General features: G+C 47.0%; 1 protein-coding gene across 1 annotated transcript in view; it reads left to right on the top strand.

Moving 5' to 3' along the window:
• The window catches only part of LOC144493103 (dynein axonemal heavy chain 5-like), a 214,417-nt gene that overhangs the window by 99,472 nt on the left and 96,164 nt on the right, over positions 1 to 18,781 (top strand). The window contains exons 40-46 of the mRNA XM_078212005.1: positions 881 to 1,015; positions 4,975 to 5,088; positions 5,333 to 5,480; positions 7,384 to 7,530; positions 7,875 to 8,116; positions 15,490 to 15,666; positions 16,176 to 16,380. Coding sequence (XP_078068131.1) covers positions 881 to 1,015; positions 4,975 to 5,088; positions 5,333 to 5,480; positions 7,384 to 7,530; positions 7,875 to 8,116; positions 15,490 to 15,666; positions 16,176 to 16,380 — 1,168 coding nt within the window. The remainder of the gene's footprint in view (positions 1 to 880; positions 1,016 to 4,974; positions 5,089 to 5,332; positions 5,481 to 7,383; positions 7,531 to 7,874; positions 8,117 to 15,489; positions 15,667 to 16,175; positions 16,381 to 18,781) is intronic.

Genomic DNA, 18,781 nt, shown 5'->3' with positions numbered 1-18,781 from the left:
GTGTTTCAACTACCTCCTTGATAAAGACAGCTGTAATAATTCATCCATGTCCCTATCTTGAAAATCTCCTCTTTGGTCCCCAGTCAGCCCCATTCTTCATTTTACCACCCTTTTCCATAAACTAAAATATATCACAGCACATAAAGTACTTTGAAATATAGTCATTTTTTTTGTACACAAATATGACAAGATATTTTGTATATAACAAATGCCCCAGTAACAACAATGAGATAAATAACTAGATAATCTACTTTGGCATTGCACAGGACAGTGGCAGGACTTTCTGCTCCTCTTTGTTACATGGGATCTATTAGCAAAATGCAGTATATGTTTACTCAATTTGTGGTATAATTTCCAACTGAAGGGTTGATTGCTATAAAGATCCTATTAATCAGATCGAACACTTTCAGTTCAGTTTCGAGATAGCCTGCAGAACATTTCAACTATTCTTAATTCAGAAAGCTACAGTGTGGTTGGTTTGGGAATTGGAGCTAAATTAATTTGTTTGGGAAGTGTCACATTGACACAGTTGTGGTTGCTCTTCCAAGGTTGGGACTCAGGCATATCGTCGGATAGAGTACATGGAATATTACTCTACACCTGATTATCCCATGCCTGGTTTGGGGGTGCAATACTGGGTCAAGGATAAGTTTGATTCCTCAGCAATAACATCCCTGACATTAGTGAGCCTATAAAATAGAGTAAAAATAAATAATAAGCTAGAATTCGATGTAGTTTAAAGCTTTATATCCAATACTTGTCCATGCAAACAGATGAGCATTGACAGAATATTCTAAACTTTGGTCCTGGATGCAAGTTATAGGTAAGAAAATTCGCTGCAAACTTTCTCTACTCCATGATTACTGCCTATGGTTTTCAGGTTCACTATGATTTTGGTCTCCGCAATATTTTGTCTGTTTTACGAACACTTGGAGCTGTTAAGCGAGCCAGCCCTGAAGATACTGAATCTACAATCGTCATGAGAGTCCTGCGAGATATGAATCTTTCCAAGCTGGTAATTCAGTTTTCTAGTTTTGTTTTGATGGCATTTAAAATGCTGCATCTTATCCTGGAGAAAAATTTTGTGTTTAAAAAGATAAAATATTATAGCCTTGAAATTCAATTCTGCAGGATTTATGTATGAGCAATTGTATGTGTGTCAGGCCTCAGGAGTGATGTTAGAGGAGATTAAACAGTTGATTGAGTTGAACAGAGTTTGAGGAGTACAAAGAGGGAGAGTTCATTACTTTTGAAGAGGATGTCATTGATGATTCTGACACCGTTTTCTTGGCGATGTGAGCTGGGGGAAAACTGGACTGAGACATTGAAGCAAGGAGTTTTGGGTGTAGAACTACATGTCATAGAAATCATAGAAATCATAGAAACCCTACAGTGCAGAAGGAGGCCATTCAGCCCATCGAGTCTGCACCGATAACAATCCCACCCAGGCCCTACCCGCACATATTTACCCGCTAATCCCTCTAACCTACACATCCCAGGACTCTAAGGGGCAATTTTTAACCTGGCCAATCAACCTAACCCGCACATCTTTGGACTGTGGGAGGAAACCGGAGCACCCAGAGTAAACCCACGCAGACACGAGGAGAATGTGCAAACTCCACACAGACAGTGACCCGAGCCAGGAATCGAACCCGGGACCCTGGAGCTGTGAAGCAGCAGTGCTAACCACTGTGCTACCGTGCCGCCATTGGCATATCTGAGGATCTTAGCGAAGAATGTGGGGTTGTAGATAAGTTGATAGTTGGAGATAATGGAGAAGTTGAAGCATTTTGATGAATGGTGCATTGCCAACGGTTTTAATGAGTGAAAGTACAAAGCCTAAAGAAAAGAAACCATCATTATATCAATGAGCATTGGGCCGGGGGTAATGGCTGTGTAAAGAGGAGTTGATTTATCCCCTGCCAGCTCCAGGGTTGGCTGCTCGCAGAGCATCAGGTGCCACATGTCAGGCACACCACCACCAGTCTGTACCGGTTGTGTGCGTTTTTTTCCTGTGGGGACATAATGGGGATTGAAAGCATGGATATATTGAAGTGCATGGGGTGCAATGTGTGCCTGAGTTTTGGAGCTTATGTTGGCCATTTTGGGGAAAAGGGGTCATCACTGGGGGTGTGTTGATTGGGGGGTGAAAAGGGGTTGGATGCAGTTCTTGGGGGGGTGTGGAGAGCTGTTGTTAGATGCCCTTCAGGTGTCCGAGCAAGGTTTGACCTTGTTAGTACAGCACATGTGCAGGTTTCAGAATGGGATCCACACTGACCTTTGCTGCCTGAAGAAAGTCGTTCAGTTTCTTCTGACCTGTTCCCCAGACCAAGGTGTCAAGGTCCTGGCATTAACTTCCATTTCCACCTCCCCCCACAATACCCATGCGGTGCAACCCCTTCGGTGACAGCCCTGAGTGGGGAACTGCAGCTGGCACCTCTCCTCCACTGTGTCCATCAGGCAGGTCTGGTCAGCCTGGCAGAACTTTGGGGCAGGTTTCTTTTCAGCCATCTTCCTGGGGTGACTGGCTGTGTGTTCATCATTGCAGCTTATATACAGCTCTGGCTTGTTAGGGGAGTCCAGGTGCAATGAGTTTGGGCCAGTGATGGGCCCGTTAGTTAAAATTCCTTGTGAGAAATGTAAAGGGAATCTGGTTTCAGTAGAGGGTGAGCCATCTCCCAGGATGCTGATTGGCTCTCACTCAACAAGGTGCTGTGTCCAGGGGGTGCAATGCTTAAGGCTCTCACTCAACAAGGGGGAATGCCCGTAGGCAGGGGGTGTGCATGGCAGCACAGCGCTATTTGTGTGCAAGGCAGCAGTGAGGCCAGTATGTGTGAAGTTGGGGGGGAAGGGAGGGATGGGAAGGCCATGGTGGGGAGGGGAGTAGAGGCCAGTGATGTCCATGGGAGCAGGGGGGGTGAGAGCCCAGTGATGTCTGTGGGGGGTTGAGGCCAGTAATCACAGTACTGGGAGATCTTTTTAGCGATCTCAGAGATGTGCGCATGCGTGGAGTCCCGCTCATCGTGCTGCTTTCAGCCTCTTCAGTGGAAATAGGCCCTGCCCCCTGGTTTTTAATGATAATCACGCTTGTGGCATCTACCATGCACAGAGTGTGGGCGAATCATTTCGGGAAACATGCTGAACAAAACAGTGTGATTTAATCCAGTTTTTATGTGAATTTGACACTTAGATTTTTTGTGGGGTGAATTCTGGCCCTTATTTTCATCCTGAAACATAGCCACTCATACCTGTTTTATTTTCATGAAACTTAACAGGGCATGAGGGTGCTGAAATTGCAGTTGAGCATCAATAGTGCTGCGGGACTGAGCTACAATCCAGTTAGGTGTCGTAACAAAGATAAATACAAACACCTTGTTTTAATCAATTGAACTCTGGTGCAAGATTTCACTTTTTAAACAAAAAACAAACTTTATTATGGGTAAATGAATTTTAAAAACAGTCACTTTTAACTTAATATGGTTTTTAACTATGTATGCTATGCACTCGGGTTCATTTCTTACTTTCCCAAGAATTCTCCTATAAGACACATCAATCTTAAAGTTATTTACACTTGTAGGAATCACCCATACGTATGCCACAATTGTCTGAAGAGTTTTTCTCAGCTCCAGCTATTCTCAGAGGTAAAACTTTCTTTTACCATTTCTTGGCCTGTGGATGCCTTGATCCCTTCTTCTGGTTACATTTCAATACTTGCAAGTTATTCTACTTGTTGATTTCTTTACCACAAGACTTGTGGAGGACCAATGTAGATTCTTCCACCAGTTTCAAACTAGGAAACAGCTTCTGTTCTCTTACAAAATTTAAACTGAGATTAACCTTCACCTGCCTTCTACACAGTGAATGAAGAAGTTCATTTTACTCCGCTTACTGTGCAGGTCTATCTAACTATCATTTACTTTGGCTATCTACTCTCCAAGAGCTGCAAAGCACGTGAGGTCCAAAAAACTTTCCCAGAAAACATCCAGACAAGTAGAAAGTTAAGAGCCTTAAGAGGGGGAAGAGCCTTCCCCATGCCTCCCATCTCCATGATGACATAGTCTGCTTTGGGATATCCTCAAGCATTTACAATTTATTTTCTGATCTGATGAAGTAAATGTTTTTATTAACTTTGAGGATTCACTAAATGATTTCAAATTAATTTAGGTCCAATTCCCCCAAAAGTTGTCGTTGAACGTTGTATAGATCACACGTGTCCAGTTCTTCACCTAAGTAAACCCATCTGCTGTTTTATGATCTTACCTTTCCAGTTGTAAAGCACTATGATCCAACCTTTTAAGTTGGGGGTGCATGGTGGCACAGTGGTTGGCATTGCGGCCTCACAGTGCCAGGGACCCCTGTTCAATTTCCAGCTTGTGTCACTGTCTGTGTGGAGTCTGCACATTCTCCCACTGTCTGTGTGGATTTCCTCCGGATGCTCCGGTTTCCTCCCACGGTTTGAAAGATGTGCAGGTTAGGTGCATTGGCCATGCTAAATTCTCCATCAGTGTACCCGAACAGGTGCCGGAGTGTGGCGACTTAGGGATTTTCACAGTACCTTCATTGCAGTATTAATGTAAGTCTATTTGTGACACTGATAAATAAACTTAAACTTAAAACTTAAAAAACTTTAACAGACTCCAAGATTGCTTTAACTGTATTTATCCCATTTTCTACAGTTAAGACTTAATTCCCAAAACCAAAAGCTATCCTCTAAAAATACATGAATCATCAACTAGATACTCACAACAACTGGAAGAGGAAGATAAGCCCTAGCGGGAGGAGCAATATTGTCAGCACTGACCCTTGCAGACAAGCACACTTTATATCTTTCTGGTCCACCAAATGTCCCTTAATAACTGCTGAAAAATGTTCCATTAAATCCAAGGAATAATTTTCGTAACACAACCAGGGTGTGTATATGAGGTATTTGTACAAGTAATTTGCTGTTTCTCAGATTCTGAATTCTGGTTCCAGATTGATGAGGATGAACCATTGTTTCTCAGTCTGGTAGAGGATTTGTTTCCTGGAATTCAGTTGGATAAGGCTGGTTATCCACAGTTTGAAGCTTCTATCGACAGACAGGTACTGGTCATTCGCTGTGCAAATTATTTGTTTCAGTTCATTATGATTGCAGTTTTTAGCAACATTCCATCCCAAAGCACACCTCATTGATGGACTGCATGAGTTACCAAAATTATAATTGCAAAATGGTAAATGGGAGTGATTGAACAAATTTATGAAAGGCTCATTCTATTCAAGTAGTGAAAATTAAATGTTAATTCTAGATACAGGAATTATTCAGAACTATTTAAGACTTTGTTTTCAGATTAAGGGTGGAGGTCTAATAAAACATGCACCATGGAGACTAAAGATTATCCAGTTGTTTGAAACTCAGCGTGTCCGGCATGGTATGATGACCTTGGGCCCAAGTGGCGCTGGAAAGACAACTTGTATTCATACCCTCATGAAGGCTATGACAGGTAAAGATTTTTGACACAAACAGTTATTGGCAGTCAGTCGCAGTGGATAGTGTGGAACATGTCTAATTTAATAAAAATCACTAATATATAATAAATTGTTGATGTATAATATGTGTAGTAAAGTGAATAAAAGAAAAACATGGGGTAAACTTCTACTGGTTATGTGATGAGTAATTTACTTATGCTTAAGTTGCATCATGCCTCAGGATTTGCAACTTTTACTTATTTTATCCATGATGATCTTGCACCAACATTATTTGGAAGTGGATTAGTGTATTTGTTAAAATTGTAGACAGATGAATTTCATACAAATTTGTTTTTACTTTTGTTACCAAATTTGCACAGTACAAGGTAAGCCCCTGTGTATTTTATTACGGAACATAATCGATAATTAGGAAAGGAAATGAGCAATGTTCAGAAAGGATGTGAAAGATCATGGAGGCTAGAGCAGTGCAGCAGCATCAGCAGAGGCTGTTTCATGGGCTTCCCAGTGGGCGCCACAGCCTCTGCGTGTTTCCCCACCAAAGATTTCCAGCGTCATCAGCTCGAGGCCAGAAATCGGGTTTGAATTTTTTGGGCCCGCTACCGTCTCCCCACCCCTGCCAGCAGAGGTTCACTCAAGTGGGGTTTACAACAGCTCCCCACTAACGGGGAACAGGCGGCTGACCACCGCTGGAGAGAAGAGAGTCTATTAAGGAGTTCAGCGGTTAGGGAGGTGCCCCTTGGGCAGTGCCAGCCTGATAGATCAGCACATGTGCTGTGGCCCGCTCAGCGCTATGCTGCTGGCCTCTCTGGAGGGAATAGGCCCCACCCCCTGATTTTCAGACACTTTGACCCCCCCACTCCCCCCCCCGATCTTTGGCCCCTTCCCTTGCTGATCATTGGCCCCTTGCCCCTTCCCTCCCTCCCATGATCATCAACTCCTTTCCCCTCTCCTCATAGTCAGAGCCTTCACACACACACACACCTCACTCACACACACACACCTCACTCACACACACACAGACACACACACGTGCCTCACACACACACACACCCCTCAACGGCCATCACTGGCATCCCTTGCTCTTCTGTCCGCTCCTAGCCCACAACCAAATCTGAATGAATCCACTCACTTCCCCATGAGGCTGAACCTGTTGTTAACTGCGCTCGTGTGATGTCACGTCGGTGCGGTGTCAATATGTGGGGAGGGGGCAGGTTAATGATATTAAAATCCATTGAAATTCATGTAAAATAGGTTCACGCCCATTATGGCTGTTGAGGGGCGGGGAAGATCCATGATTGAGATCTCACCGGCGAGATCTACGATTTCTGGATCTTGAACCCCTGTCGGCATTTGCACACAGGCTCTAGATCGCCCCCACTATTGTTATTATTTATACCACTGGTTGGTATGCACATGTTAATGCTGAAAAATGCATTGCTTTCCAATTCTTCTCACCCAATGTCAGCATTGAGGATTTCAGGCGATGTACAGTGCAGGTGGATATAGTTACTTATATAATACCTATCTTAACGACAGCTTCAGAAGAGGAACCCCCTCTGCACCAATGGGAATTTCCCATCCCTACATTGATCATTCCAGTGAGATTATTATTTTTTATCAAATTATGACAGTTTAATTCTGTGAATTTATTGCTATGAGAATTGCCTTGAGTTTGTCAAAATTGATTTCTCTCTGATTTGTGAGAGCTGGCAAAGAAAAGAGATTTTAATCACATTGGTGTTTGGACAGTAATTTTATCCCAGTTCCAGAGGTCCAATAGCTACTCCAAATTACTGCATCAGTCAGTTGCTTGGCATACCTTTTAAAATGTTCTTTCTATTGCAGTCATTGGCACCACTGAAAGACAGTAGCTGTTTTGTGAATATTTCAGCTAACCTGTTGCCTTTTGCTGCCCAGAGTGTGGTAGGCCCCACAGAGAATTGCGGATGAATCCCAAAGCAATTACAGCCCCTCAAATGTTTGGCCGTCTGGATGTAGCAACCAATGACTGGACCGATGGAATATTTTCCACACTGTGGAGAAAGACTCTCAAAGCCAAGAAAGGTATAAAAATAAGTCTGACATATTCTATCACTCACCAAAATAAAATGTGCAAGATTTGATTACTCGATGAAAATTAATATTTGTATTTCAAGGAATTTTGCTTGTATTAGAAAATACTGTAGACAGTGGTCTACATGTTATGTTCACTATGAATATTTTTATATTTTTATATATTTTAACTTGAACTGCACACATGAATATTAACTGCATGTAAATGTTTATCACTAAGTAGCAGGAAAAGCTGAAGTATTTCAGGGAAATGTAGTGATTCCAACAGCTTTTCTATTTTATCGTGATAATTGTGTGATGTTTTCTTTCCACTGAATTCATTGAACATGTTGTAGGTGAACACATTTGGCTCGTACTAGATGGCCCTGTTGATGCTATTTGGATAGAAAATCTTAATTCTGTCCTCGATGACAACAAGACACTCACGCTGGCAAATGGAGATCGTATCCCAATGGCCCCAAACTGTAAAATAGTTTTTGAACCTCACAACATTGACAATGCGTCTCCTGCCACTGTCTCTCGGAATGGGATGGTGTACATGAGTTCTTCTGTGCTTAACTGGAGGCCTATCTTAGAGGTCAGTGACTTGTAGCTTGAACAGGAATCAAGAAGCTTAATTGAGATTTGCAAATAGAATCATGAAGAACTCATTAATCTTTGCCTTTATTCTTGACATATTTTACTCATAGGGCCCTATTTTACCATTTTGATTCTAAGTACTGGGCGGGCTTGAATCTGGGAGTGTTTCAGATCTGACTTTTAGACCCGTTCTCAGGTGCCACCGTACGCACTCTGCCTAAAAAACAATCAGCGATTCCGAATCGCACTGCACAAGCCTGTGCGCGGGGCTTAACACATCCAAAACCCTGCAGCTCTGATCGGTGCCTCCAACTGTGCATGCTCACAAAAAAATGATAGAATGCTGCTCCCCTGCCACATCGTGCCTGGGCCGGATAATGCCTCCCCCTGGCCCCCACAGACATTGCCCCACCCCACAACATTGCTGAGCCCCTTATCCCCCCACCTGCCCACCACCCAGACCGATCACGGCCCCCTCCCCCCCTTCCCCCCAACAATCTCAGGCAGAGTGGTAGTGGACCCCCCCTCCCCCTCACTCATCTCAGGCAGAGTGGCAGCGGACACCCCCCTTCCCCCTCACTGATCTCAGGCAGAGTGATCCCCCTCACCCCAACCCCAGACCTTCCTGCACAAGGCCCCCATCTCCTCCGGACTTTGATGGCTGTGTGACACCTCCCTCTCTTTCCCCTGCCCCCAATCATTGAGACACTCATCCACCACCCACCCCCCTCCCCATCAGCACACCTGCAAGTGCTCACTTGCCATCCCCTCAATGCTAACAAGCAAACTGCATGGAACTTGCTGGAATGTTCTGCCAAACTGCCTGCAGCTGATCTGCCCTAACGAGGGGCAGCTCCATTAAAAACTCAAGAATGGACAGGCAGGCAGGCATTCCTGCACAAAATGTGCACACGACCAGCCCCCCGATTCTCTGAGGGTGACCTGGGGAGGCTGCTGGATGCAGCAGAGTCGAGGCAGGACACCCTCTTCCTCCCAGGAGGATGCAGATCAAGGGGGGCTGATGGAAATGCGGCCTGGGAGGAAGTCGCTGCCTCGGTCAGTGTCAGGGCACTGGCCCCCTGAACCACGAAGCAGTGTCGGAAAAAAATCAATGACCTCATCTGTGCAGCAAGGGTGAGGTCTCAACCCCATTTTGCATCTTCCCCCATATCTCCCCCAGATCGTCCCATCCCAGCACCCTGCATGCTTCCAGCTCCTGACCCCCAAGCACCTCCTTCCTTTCCCCCCAGTGAGCCCCACTGTGCTTCTCTAAGGGCCACCACCTGAAACTCTGCAGGAGTCACGCCACCATTTCTTTCATGGCTCCTTCTGTTTCCACAGGAGAAGACCGAGCACAACACCTGTGAGAGGGTGAAGACAGGGGAGGTGAGCCAGATCTCCGGGTCCTCACCCCCTTTGAGGAGCAGGCGCTGGAGCTCTACAGAGAAGGGGAGATGTGGGTTGTCAGCGACAGCATGATCGGGCTGCCATCAAGACATGAGCAGCTGTCATTCCTTCAATCACTTTGAGCCAACTTCTCGGGGGCACGAGTTTCGGGTGCGAAGGGCAAGGTGTAAAGGAAATGTACGAGGCATGTTTATTTGCACAGAGAGGGTAGTGAGTCCCTGGAACTCGCTGCCGGGAGAGGTCGTGGATGCAGATATGATAGTGACCTTTAAGGGGCATCTTTGCAGCTGTGTGAATGGGATGGGGATAGAGGCATATGGTGCTCAGAAGGGTAGGGGCTAACAAATCAGATGGGCAGCCTGGTCGCTACAGGCTTGGAGGGCCGAAGGGTTTGTTGCTGTGATGTAATTTTGTTGGTTCTTTGTTCTAAGTTCAATGGAGACATGTGAATCATGTGTTTGGCATCCTGGATTCCTCTCCCTCCCTTGCACTTAGCCTTGTGTCCTGTGTTGCAGGGACAGATCCGGGCGCCCCAGGGCCTTCTGGACTCCAGGCCCTTTCTGCAGCTCCCGCCCATCCTGGTCCAGACAGTTCGGACGAGTCCTCGGAGGATATGGGTGAAGGGACCTCCGAGGGTGGCACCATTTTGGTATCAGCTTCCACCTCACAACTCATCATCCCAGATACTGACACGTCGGTGGGTCCAGTTAGTGTTGAGGCTTCTGGGTCACTCTCTGGTGAGCATGACACATCCGGGGGACGGGGGGATGGGCCTCTGGAGGCGAGGACTAAGCTGGCCCCAGGCTACATGCTGGGCCTCTGAGATCACTTCTCCTTCAGCTGCTGGAGATGCAGCAACAGAGCCAGGGAATGCAGGAGGGGCTGACGGCCACACCGGACCAACTGCGAGGCTGTTGGGAGGAGTCCCAACGCTTTCAGGTGGACCAGTTATTGCCTGTCTTGCGTGCTTCCCAGGCTAACACTACAAGGGTGGCATTTGCAGTGGAAAGCCTGGGGCAGGGGATCCTCACCATGAGTGGCAACTCCAAGCGATGGCTGAGTCACAGCAGGCCACAGCTGAGGGACTGAGCAGGCTTCTTGAGATTCTGCGGCCCATGGCTGAGAGGCTCGAGAGCTTGCAGGAGACCCAGCGGGACAGTGCTGAGACACAGTGGGCTTTGGCAGCAGCCATTGAGAACGTGGCCCAGTCTCAGAGGGTCATGGCTGAGGGCTTGCAGAGCATGGCCCAGTCTCAGAGGGGACTTGCTATGGACATTGAGAGGTGGCCTCTGACTCAAGTGGCTATAGTAAGAAGTCTCACAACACCAGGTTAAAGTCCAACAGGTTTATTTGGTAGCAAATACCATAAGCTTTCGGAGCACTGCTCCTTCGTCAGATGGAGTGGAAATGTGCTCTCAAACAGTGCAAACAGACAAAATCAAGTTGCAGAATACTGATTAGAATGCGAATCCTACAGCCAGCCAGGTCTTAAAGGTACAGACAATGTGGGTGGAGGGAACATTAAACACAGGTTAAAGAGATGTGTATTGTCTCCAGACAGAACAGCTAGTGAGATTCACTAGAATCTAGAATTCACTAGAATCTCACTAGCTGTTCTGTCTGGAGACAATACACATCTCTTTAACCTGTGTTTAATGTTCCCTCCACCCACATTGTCTGTGCCTTTAAGACCTGGCTGGTTGTAGGATTCGCATTCTAATCAGTATTCTGCAACTTGATTTTGTCTGTTTGCACTGTTTGAGAGCACATGTCCACTCCATCTGACGAAGGAGCAGCGCTCCGAAAGCTTATGGTATTTGCTACCAAATAAACCTGTTGGACTTTAACCTGGTGTTGTGAGACTTCTTACTGTGTTCACCCCAGTCCAATGCCGGCATCTCCACATCAAGTGGCTATCGCAGTGGGCTTGACCACCATGGGTAGGACGCAGGTGGCGCTCCAGGGCTGGCAGTGCCAGGTAACACTGGAGCTTCTGGAGCTCACTTCAGAAGCACTGCCATCTCATGGAGTGACCCAGGGGCCCACAGGAACCCCAAGGGAGGAGGAAGGGCTCAAGCCCATGCCGGGACCTTCCAGCCAGGAGACTGTGGCTGTGGCTACACCTTCGGATTCCCCTTCCTGACATCGGGGCATCTCAGGGGCAGCGGGATGAAGAGGGTGTCATGGAAACATCCCAGATACCTGGAAGCCGGCCAGGGCCCTCAAAGTCTAGGGCCTTCAGAGGACACCTGCCATGTGCATCACAGACCACGGGGTGAGGTAGGCAGCTGGCCCCCTCCACCTCCGATGTATATTCTGGGGAGTCACTAAGATGTGGTGATAGGCCACGTAAGGTTAGGAAGTTGTAGTTGCACTGAGATGGCACATGTGAAGGGCTGCACTAGTTAGAAAGATATTTAAGCACCTTCACTTTTTCAGTTCACAGGTTTTTATGCTGGAACACCTTATTTAAACACCTTTATTGTAAATAAATGTTTTTTCACCACCCATCTGTGACTGACTTGTCTCGATTATGAATCCTCTTCCATTGATGTTCGCCAAAGGGATGCTTCATGTTGTTTCAGTTGGGGAAGCCTCTCAATGCTGTGTCACTGAGAAAAGGAAGGCAGTGGTTCCCCAGACCCCACGAATGATTCGCTCCCGTCCCCCACACCAGGGCCCTGTATGGGAGTTTCAGATCACTTACCCACTACACAGACATGGGCCCAGGTGCCAGCGTGCATGCGGAGCTCAGGTAGGAGGCAGACTAGTTTGCACCAGGGCATCATCCTAATGGTGCTTAGCGAGTCGTCATCACCCTCCTGCCTGCCAAAAAACTCGCTAACACAGAGTACCCAGGCCCACCACTCTGGTGTGACAATGTTGCAGGATGTAGAAGGAATTTTATGGGGGGTAGGGGGCATGGAATCCACAGACACAAAACCCTAGGGAATGAACTGCCTGGTGATCAGGGCCTCCCTTGCCACCCTCGCATGCCTTATTTGGGCTGCCAGCCCTCCAGCGCCTGGTTGGTGTTCCTCGGCATGCTCTTCCTCATCTTCCTCCTCCTCATCTCCCTCCTGCTGCTGGTCATCCTCCCCAGTGATGCCCGGCTGGTCATCCTCATGTCCTCCTCCTCCTCCAATATGTCACCCCTCTGTAGAGCCAGATTGTGCAAGGCACAGCACACGACCACTATGTGGGAAGAGATCACTGGGGTGTATTGGAGGGCCAGAGCGGTCCAGGCACCGGAATCGCATTTTGAGGAGCCCAATGCACCTCTCCACTATTGCGCGGGTGGCTACGTGAGCCTCATTATAGCGGGTCTCTGCCTCAGACACAGGCCTCCGCACAGACGTCATCAGCCATGTCCAAAGTAGGTAACCATATCACCCAGGAGCCAACCTCACAGCCTGGGCTCCTCCTCAAATGCCTCCGGGATGTCCGAGCTCCTGACAATGAAGCTGTCATGCACGCTGCCTGGATGTCTGGTGCAGATGTGCATGATGGTCATATTATGGTCGCACACTGGCTGAACATTCAGGGAGTGGAACCCCTTCCTATTTACAAATCTCTGCGGATTCTGTAGGGGGGCCTTGAGGGCGACGTGTGTGCAGTTGATCGCCTCCTGCACATTCGGCATCCCCACAATGGCTGCGAACCCTACAGCCCGGGCATACAGAGCTTCAGTGACCTGCCTCACATAGATTGGAAGATGCCACAGACATCTCCACTCGGGGTCTGGAAAGAGCCAGTAGCCAGTAGAAGTTTAGAGTGGGTGCCCCCCCCAACTGCCTCTAAGTGCCAGGTCCTGCAACAGGTTACACAGGTGTTGCACGGTCTCCTTTTGGAGTTGGAGATGTCAGCGGCACACGGTGTCCAACATCGTGCACAGAGCAGCCGGGGTCTCTGCTCCCTCCTTCTCCATGCTCCCCCCTCTGGGTGAATGGTGGCCATCTCCTGCCTCTGGTGGTCGTCTCCTTCTGGTCCTGAAAGTGGTAAGCTGTGCCTGCAATTCTTCCTCCTGCTCCTCCTCCTCAGCTCCAGCAGCAACCAAAAGAACAGCTAGATCTATTGGTTGCATAGAAAAAGCCATGTTATCACTCTGAAGTTGCGGGGGGGGGGGGGGGGGGGTGCGGTGGCGGGGTGCTGTTTGGGGGGTGTGGATGGGAAGGAAGGGAGATGGAGAGGAACGCATGTAGAGGCTTTGGAACGCTGCTTGCCCCTAGCACATCCACAATCACAGTCCCCCCAATTCCCCCAGCCACATGCTCCCCACAATCACAGCACCCCTAATTCCCCCAGCCACATGCTCCCCACAATCACAACCCCCCAATTCCCGCAGCCATATGCTCCCCACAATCACAACCCCCCAATTCCCCCAGCCACATGCTCCCCACAATCACAACCCCCCCCCCAATTCCCCCAGCCACATGCTCCCCACAATCACAGCTCCCCCAATTCCCCCAGTCACATGCTCCCCACAGTCACAGCCCCCCAATTCCCCCAGCCACATGCTCCCCACAATCACAGCTCCCCCAATTCCCCCAGTCACATGCTCCCCACAGTCACAGCCCCCCCAATTCCCCCAGCCACATGTTCCCCACAATCACAACCCCCCCAATTCCCCCAGCCACATGCTCCCCACAATCACAGCCCCCCAATTCCCCCAGCTACATGCTCTCCACAGTCACAGCCCCCCCAATTCCCCCAGCCACATGTTCCCCACAATCACAACCCCCCCAATTCCCCCAGCCACATGCTCCCCACAATCACAGCACCCCCAATTCCCCCAGCCACATGCTCCCCACACAATCACAACCCCCCAATTCCCCCAGCCACATGCTCCCCACACAATCACAGCTCCCCCAATTCCCCCAGCCACATGCTCCCCACACAATCACAACCCCCCAATTCCCCCAGCCACATGCTCCCCACAATCACAGCTCCCCCAATTCCCCCAGTCACTTGCTCCCCACATCACAGCCCTCCCCAATTCCCCCAGCCACATGCTCCCCACGATCACAGCTCCTTGCAAAGTTGAGAGGCTGCAGCAGTGCAATTTGCAAGGGCTTTGTGCACATCCTTCAGCTGGGAGTGAGCTGAGTGCGCTAGGACCCAGCAGCACCGCAAGACCCGAGGTCAGTGCTGAGACCTGGGTCTGTGCTGCAAGTCAGACATCGGAGACCCTGCAGAGCAACAGCCTCCCACCTCCCCCCCCACACACTCGCAGAGCCGCCACCCACCCGAGACAGAAAATGTCCACACCAACAGGACACCTGTGAGTAGCAGAGAGCCGTAGGACGCTATGCACTTACCTCCTCACTAACCCTCACTGATGGAGCACCCGAATCAGACTTATATGGAGCATGTCTGATTCGCGTCGATTCCCGATTGGTGAACGTGGTGGTAAAGGGGGAAGTGCCAGTAAAGTTGGACGTCCAACCCATTAATTCAATTTAAATGCATTCAATTGCCGTTGCGCCTCTTTTGGGTGCGGTCCCAATCACGGCCATTTTCAGCCATTGGTAAAGGGGAAACTGGCACGAAGACAGGCGCGGATTGCGCTACTCGCCTCACGCCTGACTTTACCAGGTTTTCGCGCCTGAAAACAGGTGCAACTTGATGGTAAAATCAGGCCCATTATGTTACAAATGTGCAAATTCAGAAAACCCATGCAACTGTTTGATTTAGTAGAAATGGTACAAAATGGGGACACATGTATTCTATTAATACGATTATTGTACTTATACTTTTTTTTTAAAGTTATTGAGGATTATACAAATTCACATTATTTGATGATGTGTTTCGAGTACTAATTGGATTTGTAAGTATAATTCTTAAGTGAATGGTCATCACTACATTTATGCTTAAGAGAAACTGGTAGTCTTTGATCCAAAACTCTTTGTTGAGTAGTTCCTACAGCAGACTTTACACAGAACTTAATTATTTTTCTTTAAACAGAATTGGTTAAAGTTACGTTCCCATCATGAGGCTGAAATTCTCAAGGAATTGTACGCAGCTGTGTTCCCAGAGCTTTACCGTTTTAGCATACAGTCCTTAAATCAAAAGATGAAAATGCTTGAAGCCTTGGTCATTATGCAAAGTATTAACATGCTGCAAGGACTGTTACCATCCAAGGTATACCATTTAATCCTGAGTTCTCAAAGACTGGTTGTTAGGATTAAATATATGTTTTTATTGTCCAATTGGGAAAAGGACTATGTCAATAATCACTGGTCCAGCAATAGTGCATAGTGAGGTGTGTTTTAGCAGGATCCTTAATAATGCCTTCGGGAAAATCATACAAAAGTCTGAGATCACGTACCAACCAACTCAAAAATAGCTTCTTCCCTGCTGCCATCAGACTTTTGAATGGACCTACCTCGCATTAAGTTGCTCTTTCTCCACACCCTAGTTATGACTATAACACTACATTCTCCACTCTCTCCTTTCCTTCTCTATGTATGGTATACTTTGTCTGTATAGTGCACAAGAAACAATACTTTTCACTATATGCTAATACATGTGGCAATAATAAATCAAATCAAAAGCAAATCAAAGATGTATAGTAGAAAATGTTATCAGGCCTCTATCTAAAACTGAACTTAATCTTCACATTTTCATTGTTTCTTTGCCTGATACTCTAGGAACAGATTGGTGAGTTAAACCGACAGAATCTCGAGAGATTGTTTATCTTTGGTCTCATGTGGAGTGTTGGTGCTACTCTTGAGTTGGATGACAGAAGGAAGATGGAGCATTGGCTGAGAAATCATACTTGTACCAAATTGGATATGCCTGAAATTTCTTTAGATGGTGAAGGCACAATGTTCGACTACCTTGTAGGACCTGATGGTGAGTCACTTCTAATATTCAAGTACATCAGAAGAATTTTAAAAAACTGATAATTATGGTTGAAAATTGTGGTTTCTAAATGCCAATTTCCTGCGATGGGAACTAGTGCAACTGAGGTGGGCTGCCAGCATCAACAAGGTTACATTGCAGGCCTGTCCATGGTCCTTCCAAGATGGGGCAGAGTCCTCCAGAAATCCAAATGGGGTGAAGAAAGAATAAATAAGTTCCTTGGACAACAGGCACTCCAGTTATTGATGGTGATTAGTCTTCATTGGGATTAATTACCTTAATCTAAAATTTGAACTTTAGCAGGTCACAAAATGATGCCACGTTTCAATTGGTATGGGCTGTACTGAAGCTTTGCAAGGGAATACAGGGATGGACTTCCTGGAGAATTCTGAGAACCTCCCCCAACACATATCCTTGATATTGGGGGAGTAGGGACAAAGTGCAGAAAATTTGAAGTGTCAGCCCAAATGGGATAGAATTCTAGCATGGTTATAATCTGGCTCACCCATAACTTAGCCCCTCACCAGGTGTAAGTGCGATTTGTATTCACTTGGACCTCTGAAACCTTTGTAAAGACAAAGCAGCCCTGATAATTACTGAGAGAAAAATCTTTGTTCAAGCAGGTCAACCAGAAGAGAGCCTCATTTGTTTAATTAGTTCATCATAGTGCATGGTGTTTAATACCTTCAATTTATTCTGAAAGCAGCATTAAATGTGTTTCTCAATTGAAATAAATTGAATGTTGAAAAGTTGACATATATACGATTATGAAGGGTCAAAGTATCAACACTGCTTGTTTAATGTTCGGGTAAAACATCATCATGAACTTATGAACTCTAATTTCCAGCCCTCTATCACCTTCACATGGTCCATCTCTGACACTTTCCTTTCCTTCTTTGACCTCCCTCTCTGGGGATAGACTGTTCACTAGTATCCATTGCAAGCCCACCAACTGCAGTTCTTCTTGCCCCACGTCCTGTAAGAACTCCAATTCATTCTCTCAGTTCCTTCACCTCAACCGCATTTGTTCCGATCATGTCACTTTCCAAAATGACGCTTCTGATATGGCTACTTTCTTCCATAATCGTGGCTTCCCATCCACTGTGGTTAACAGGTCAACCATGTCCGATCCATCTCCCATGCCATTGCTCTCACCCCTTTCCCTCCCTCCCAGAACCAGGATAGGGTCTGCCTAGTCCTCACTATTCACCCCTTCAGCCTCTGCATTCAAAGGATCATCCTCCACCATTTCCATCAACTCCAGCATGATGCCACCACCAAACACATCATCCCCTCACTTGCCCCCTCAGCATTCAGCAGGGATCATTCCCTCCGGAATACCCTGGTCCAATCCTCCATCATACCGAATGCCTTACCTCCTCCCCATGGCACCTTCCTGCCCCTTTACCTCCTCCCTGCTCACCATCTTTTCAGGTGAAGCAGCACTTCATGTGCAACATCTTTAATGTGATGGTCTATTGCATTTGCTGCTCCCAATGCGGTCTACTCTACATCAGAGAGACCAAACACAGTCTGGGTGACCATTTTGCAGAGCACCTTCGGTCTGTCTGCAAGCGGAACTCAGACCTTTCTGTTGCTTGCTATTTTAACACACCATCCTGCTCTCTTGTCCACATGCCCATCCTTGGCCTGTTGCAATGTTCTAGTGAAACCCAACGCAAACTGGAGAAACAGCACCTGATCTTCTGATTAGTCACTTTACAGCCTTCCGGACTTAGCATTGAGTTCAACAACTTCAGACCATGAATTTTCTCTCCATCTTTACCCCATTTCCATCAATTTATTTTATTCATTTTTAAAATTTATTTTCATTTCTTCCATTGTTTCATTTTCAATTTTTTAAAGTCTTGCTTTCCCTCTTTCTTTCCTTACCACTGTCTCCCCTCCCCCCACCCCACTAGAGCCATCTGTTACCTGTTTCAGGTTGTCCTTTGACACACTGTTTACCTTTGATTTGCCGTTAACACATTCTGATCTCTTAATGTGATGCTACCCGCACCCTTCTTATCCATGATCGCCACTATTTATGTTCCCTTTGTCTTTTTGTCTATGACATCTTTGTCAATCTCTTCCATCTCCACCAACCGCTGGCTCTCTATCCAGCCATCACAGCTTCCCCCACTCCCCCTCCTCACCACAACAGTATATATCTCATCCTATTCTCTATTATCTTCAAAGAATCATTCGGACTTGAAACGTTGGCTCTGTTCTCTCTCCACAGATGCTGTCGGGTCGGCTGAGATTTTCCAGCATTTTCTGTTTTCGTTTCAGATTCCAGCATTTGCAGTAATTTCCTTTCAACATGAACTTAATAATTGCTTTAGTCCTGCAAGTCACTTGGGGAGTTGCTGCAACACAATTAAAATGGATT

Source organism: Mustelus asterias, chromosome 4, assembly GCF_964213995.1.
Source record: "Mustelus asterias chromosome 4, sMusAst1.hap1.1, whole genome shotgun sequence".
NCBI classification, from domain to species: Eukaryota; Metazoa; Chordata; class Chondrichthyes; order Carcharhiniformes; family Triakidae; genus Mustelus; species Mustelus asterias.
This window is presented reverse-complemented; position numbering and strand designations above follow the sequence as displayed.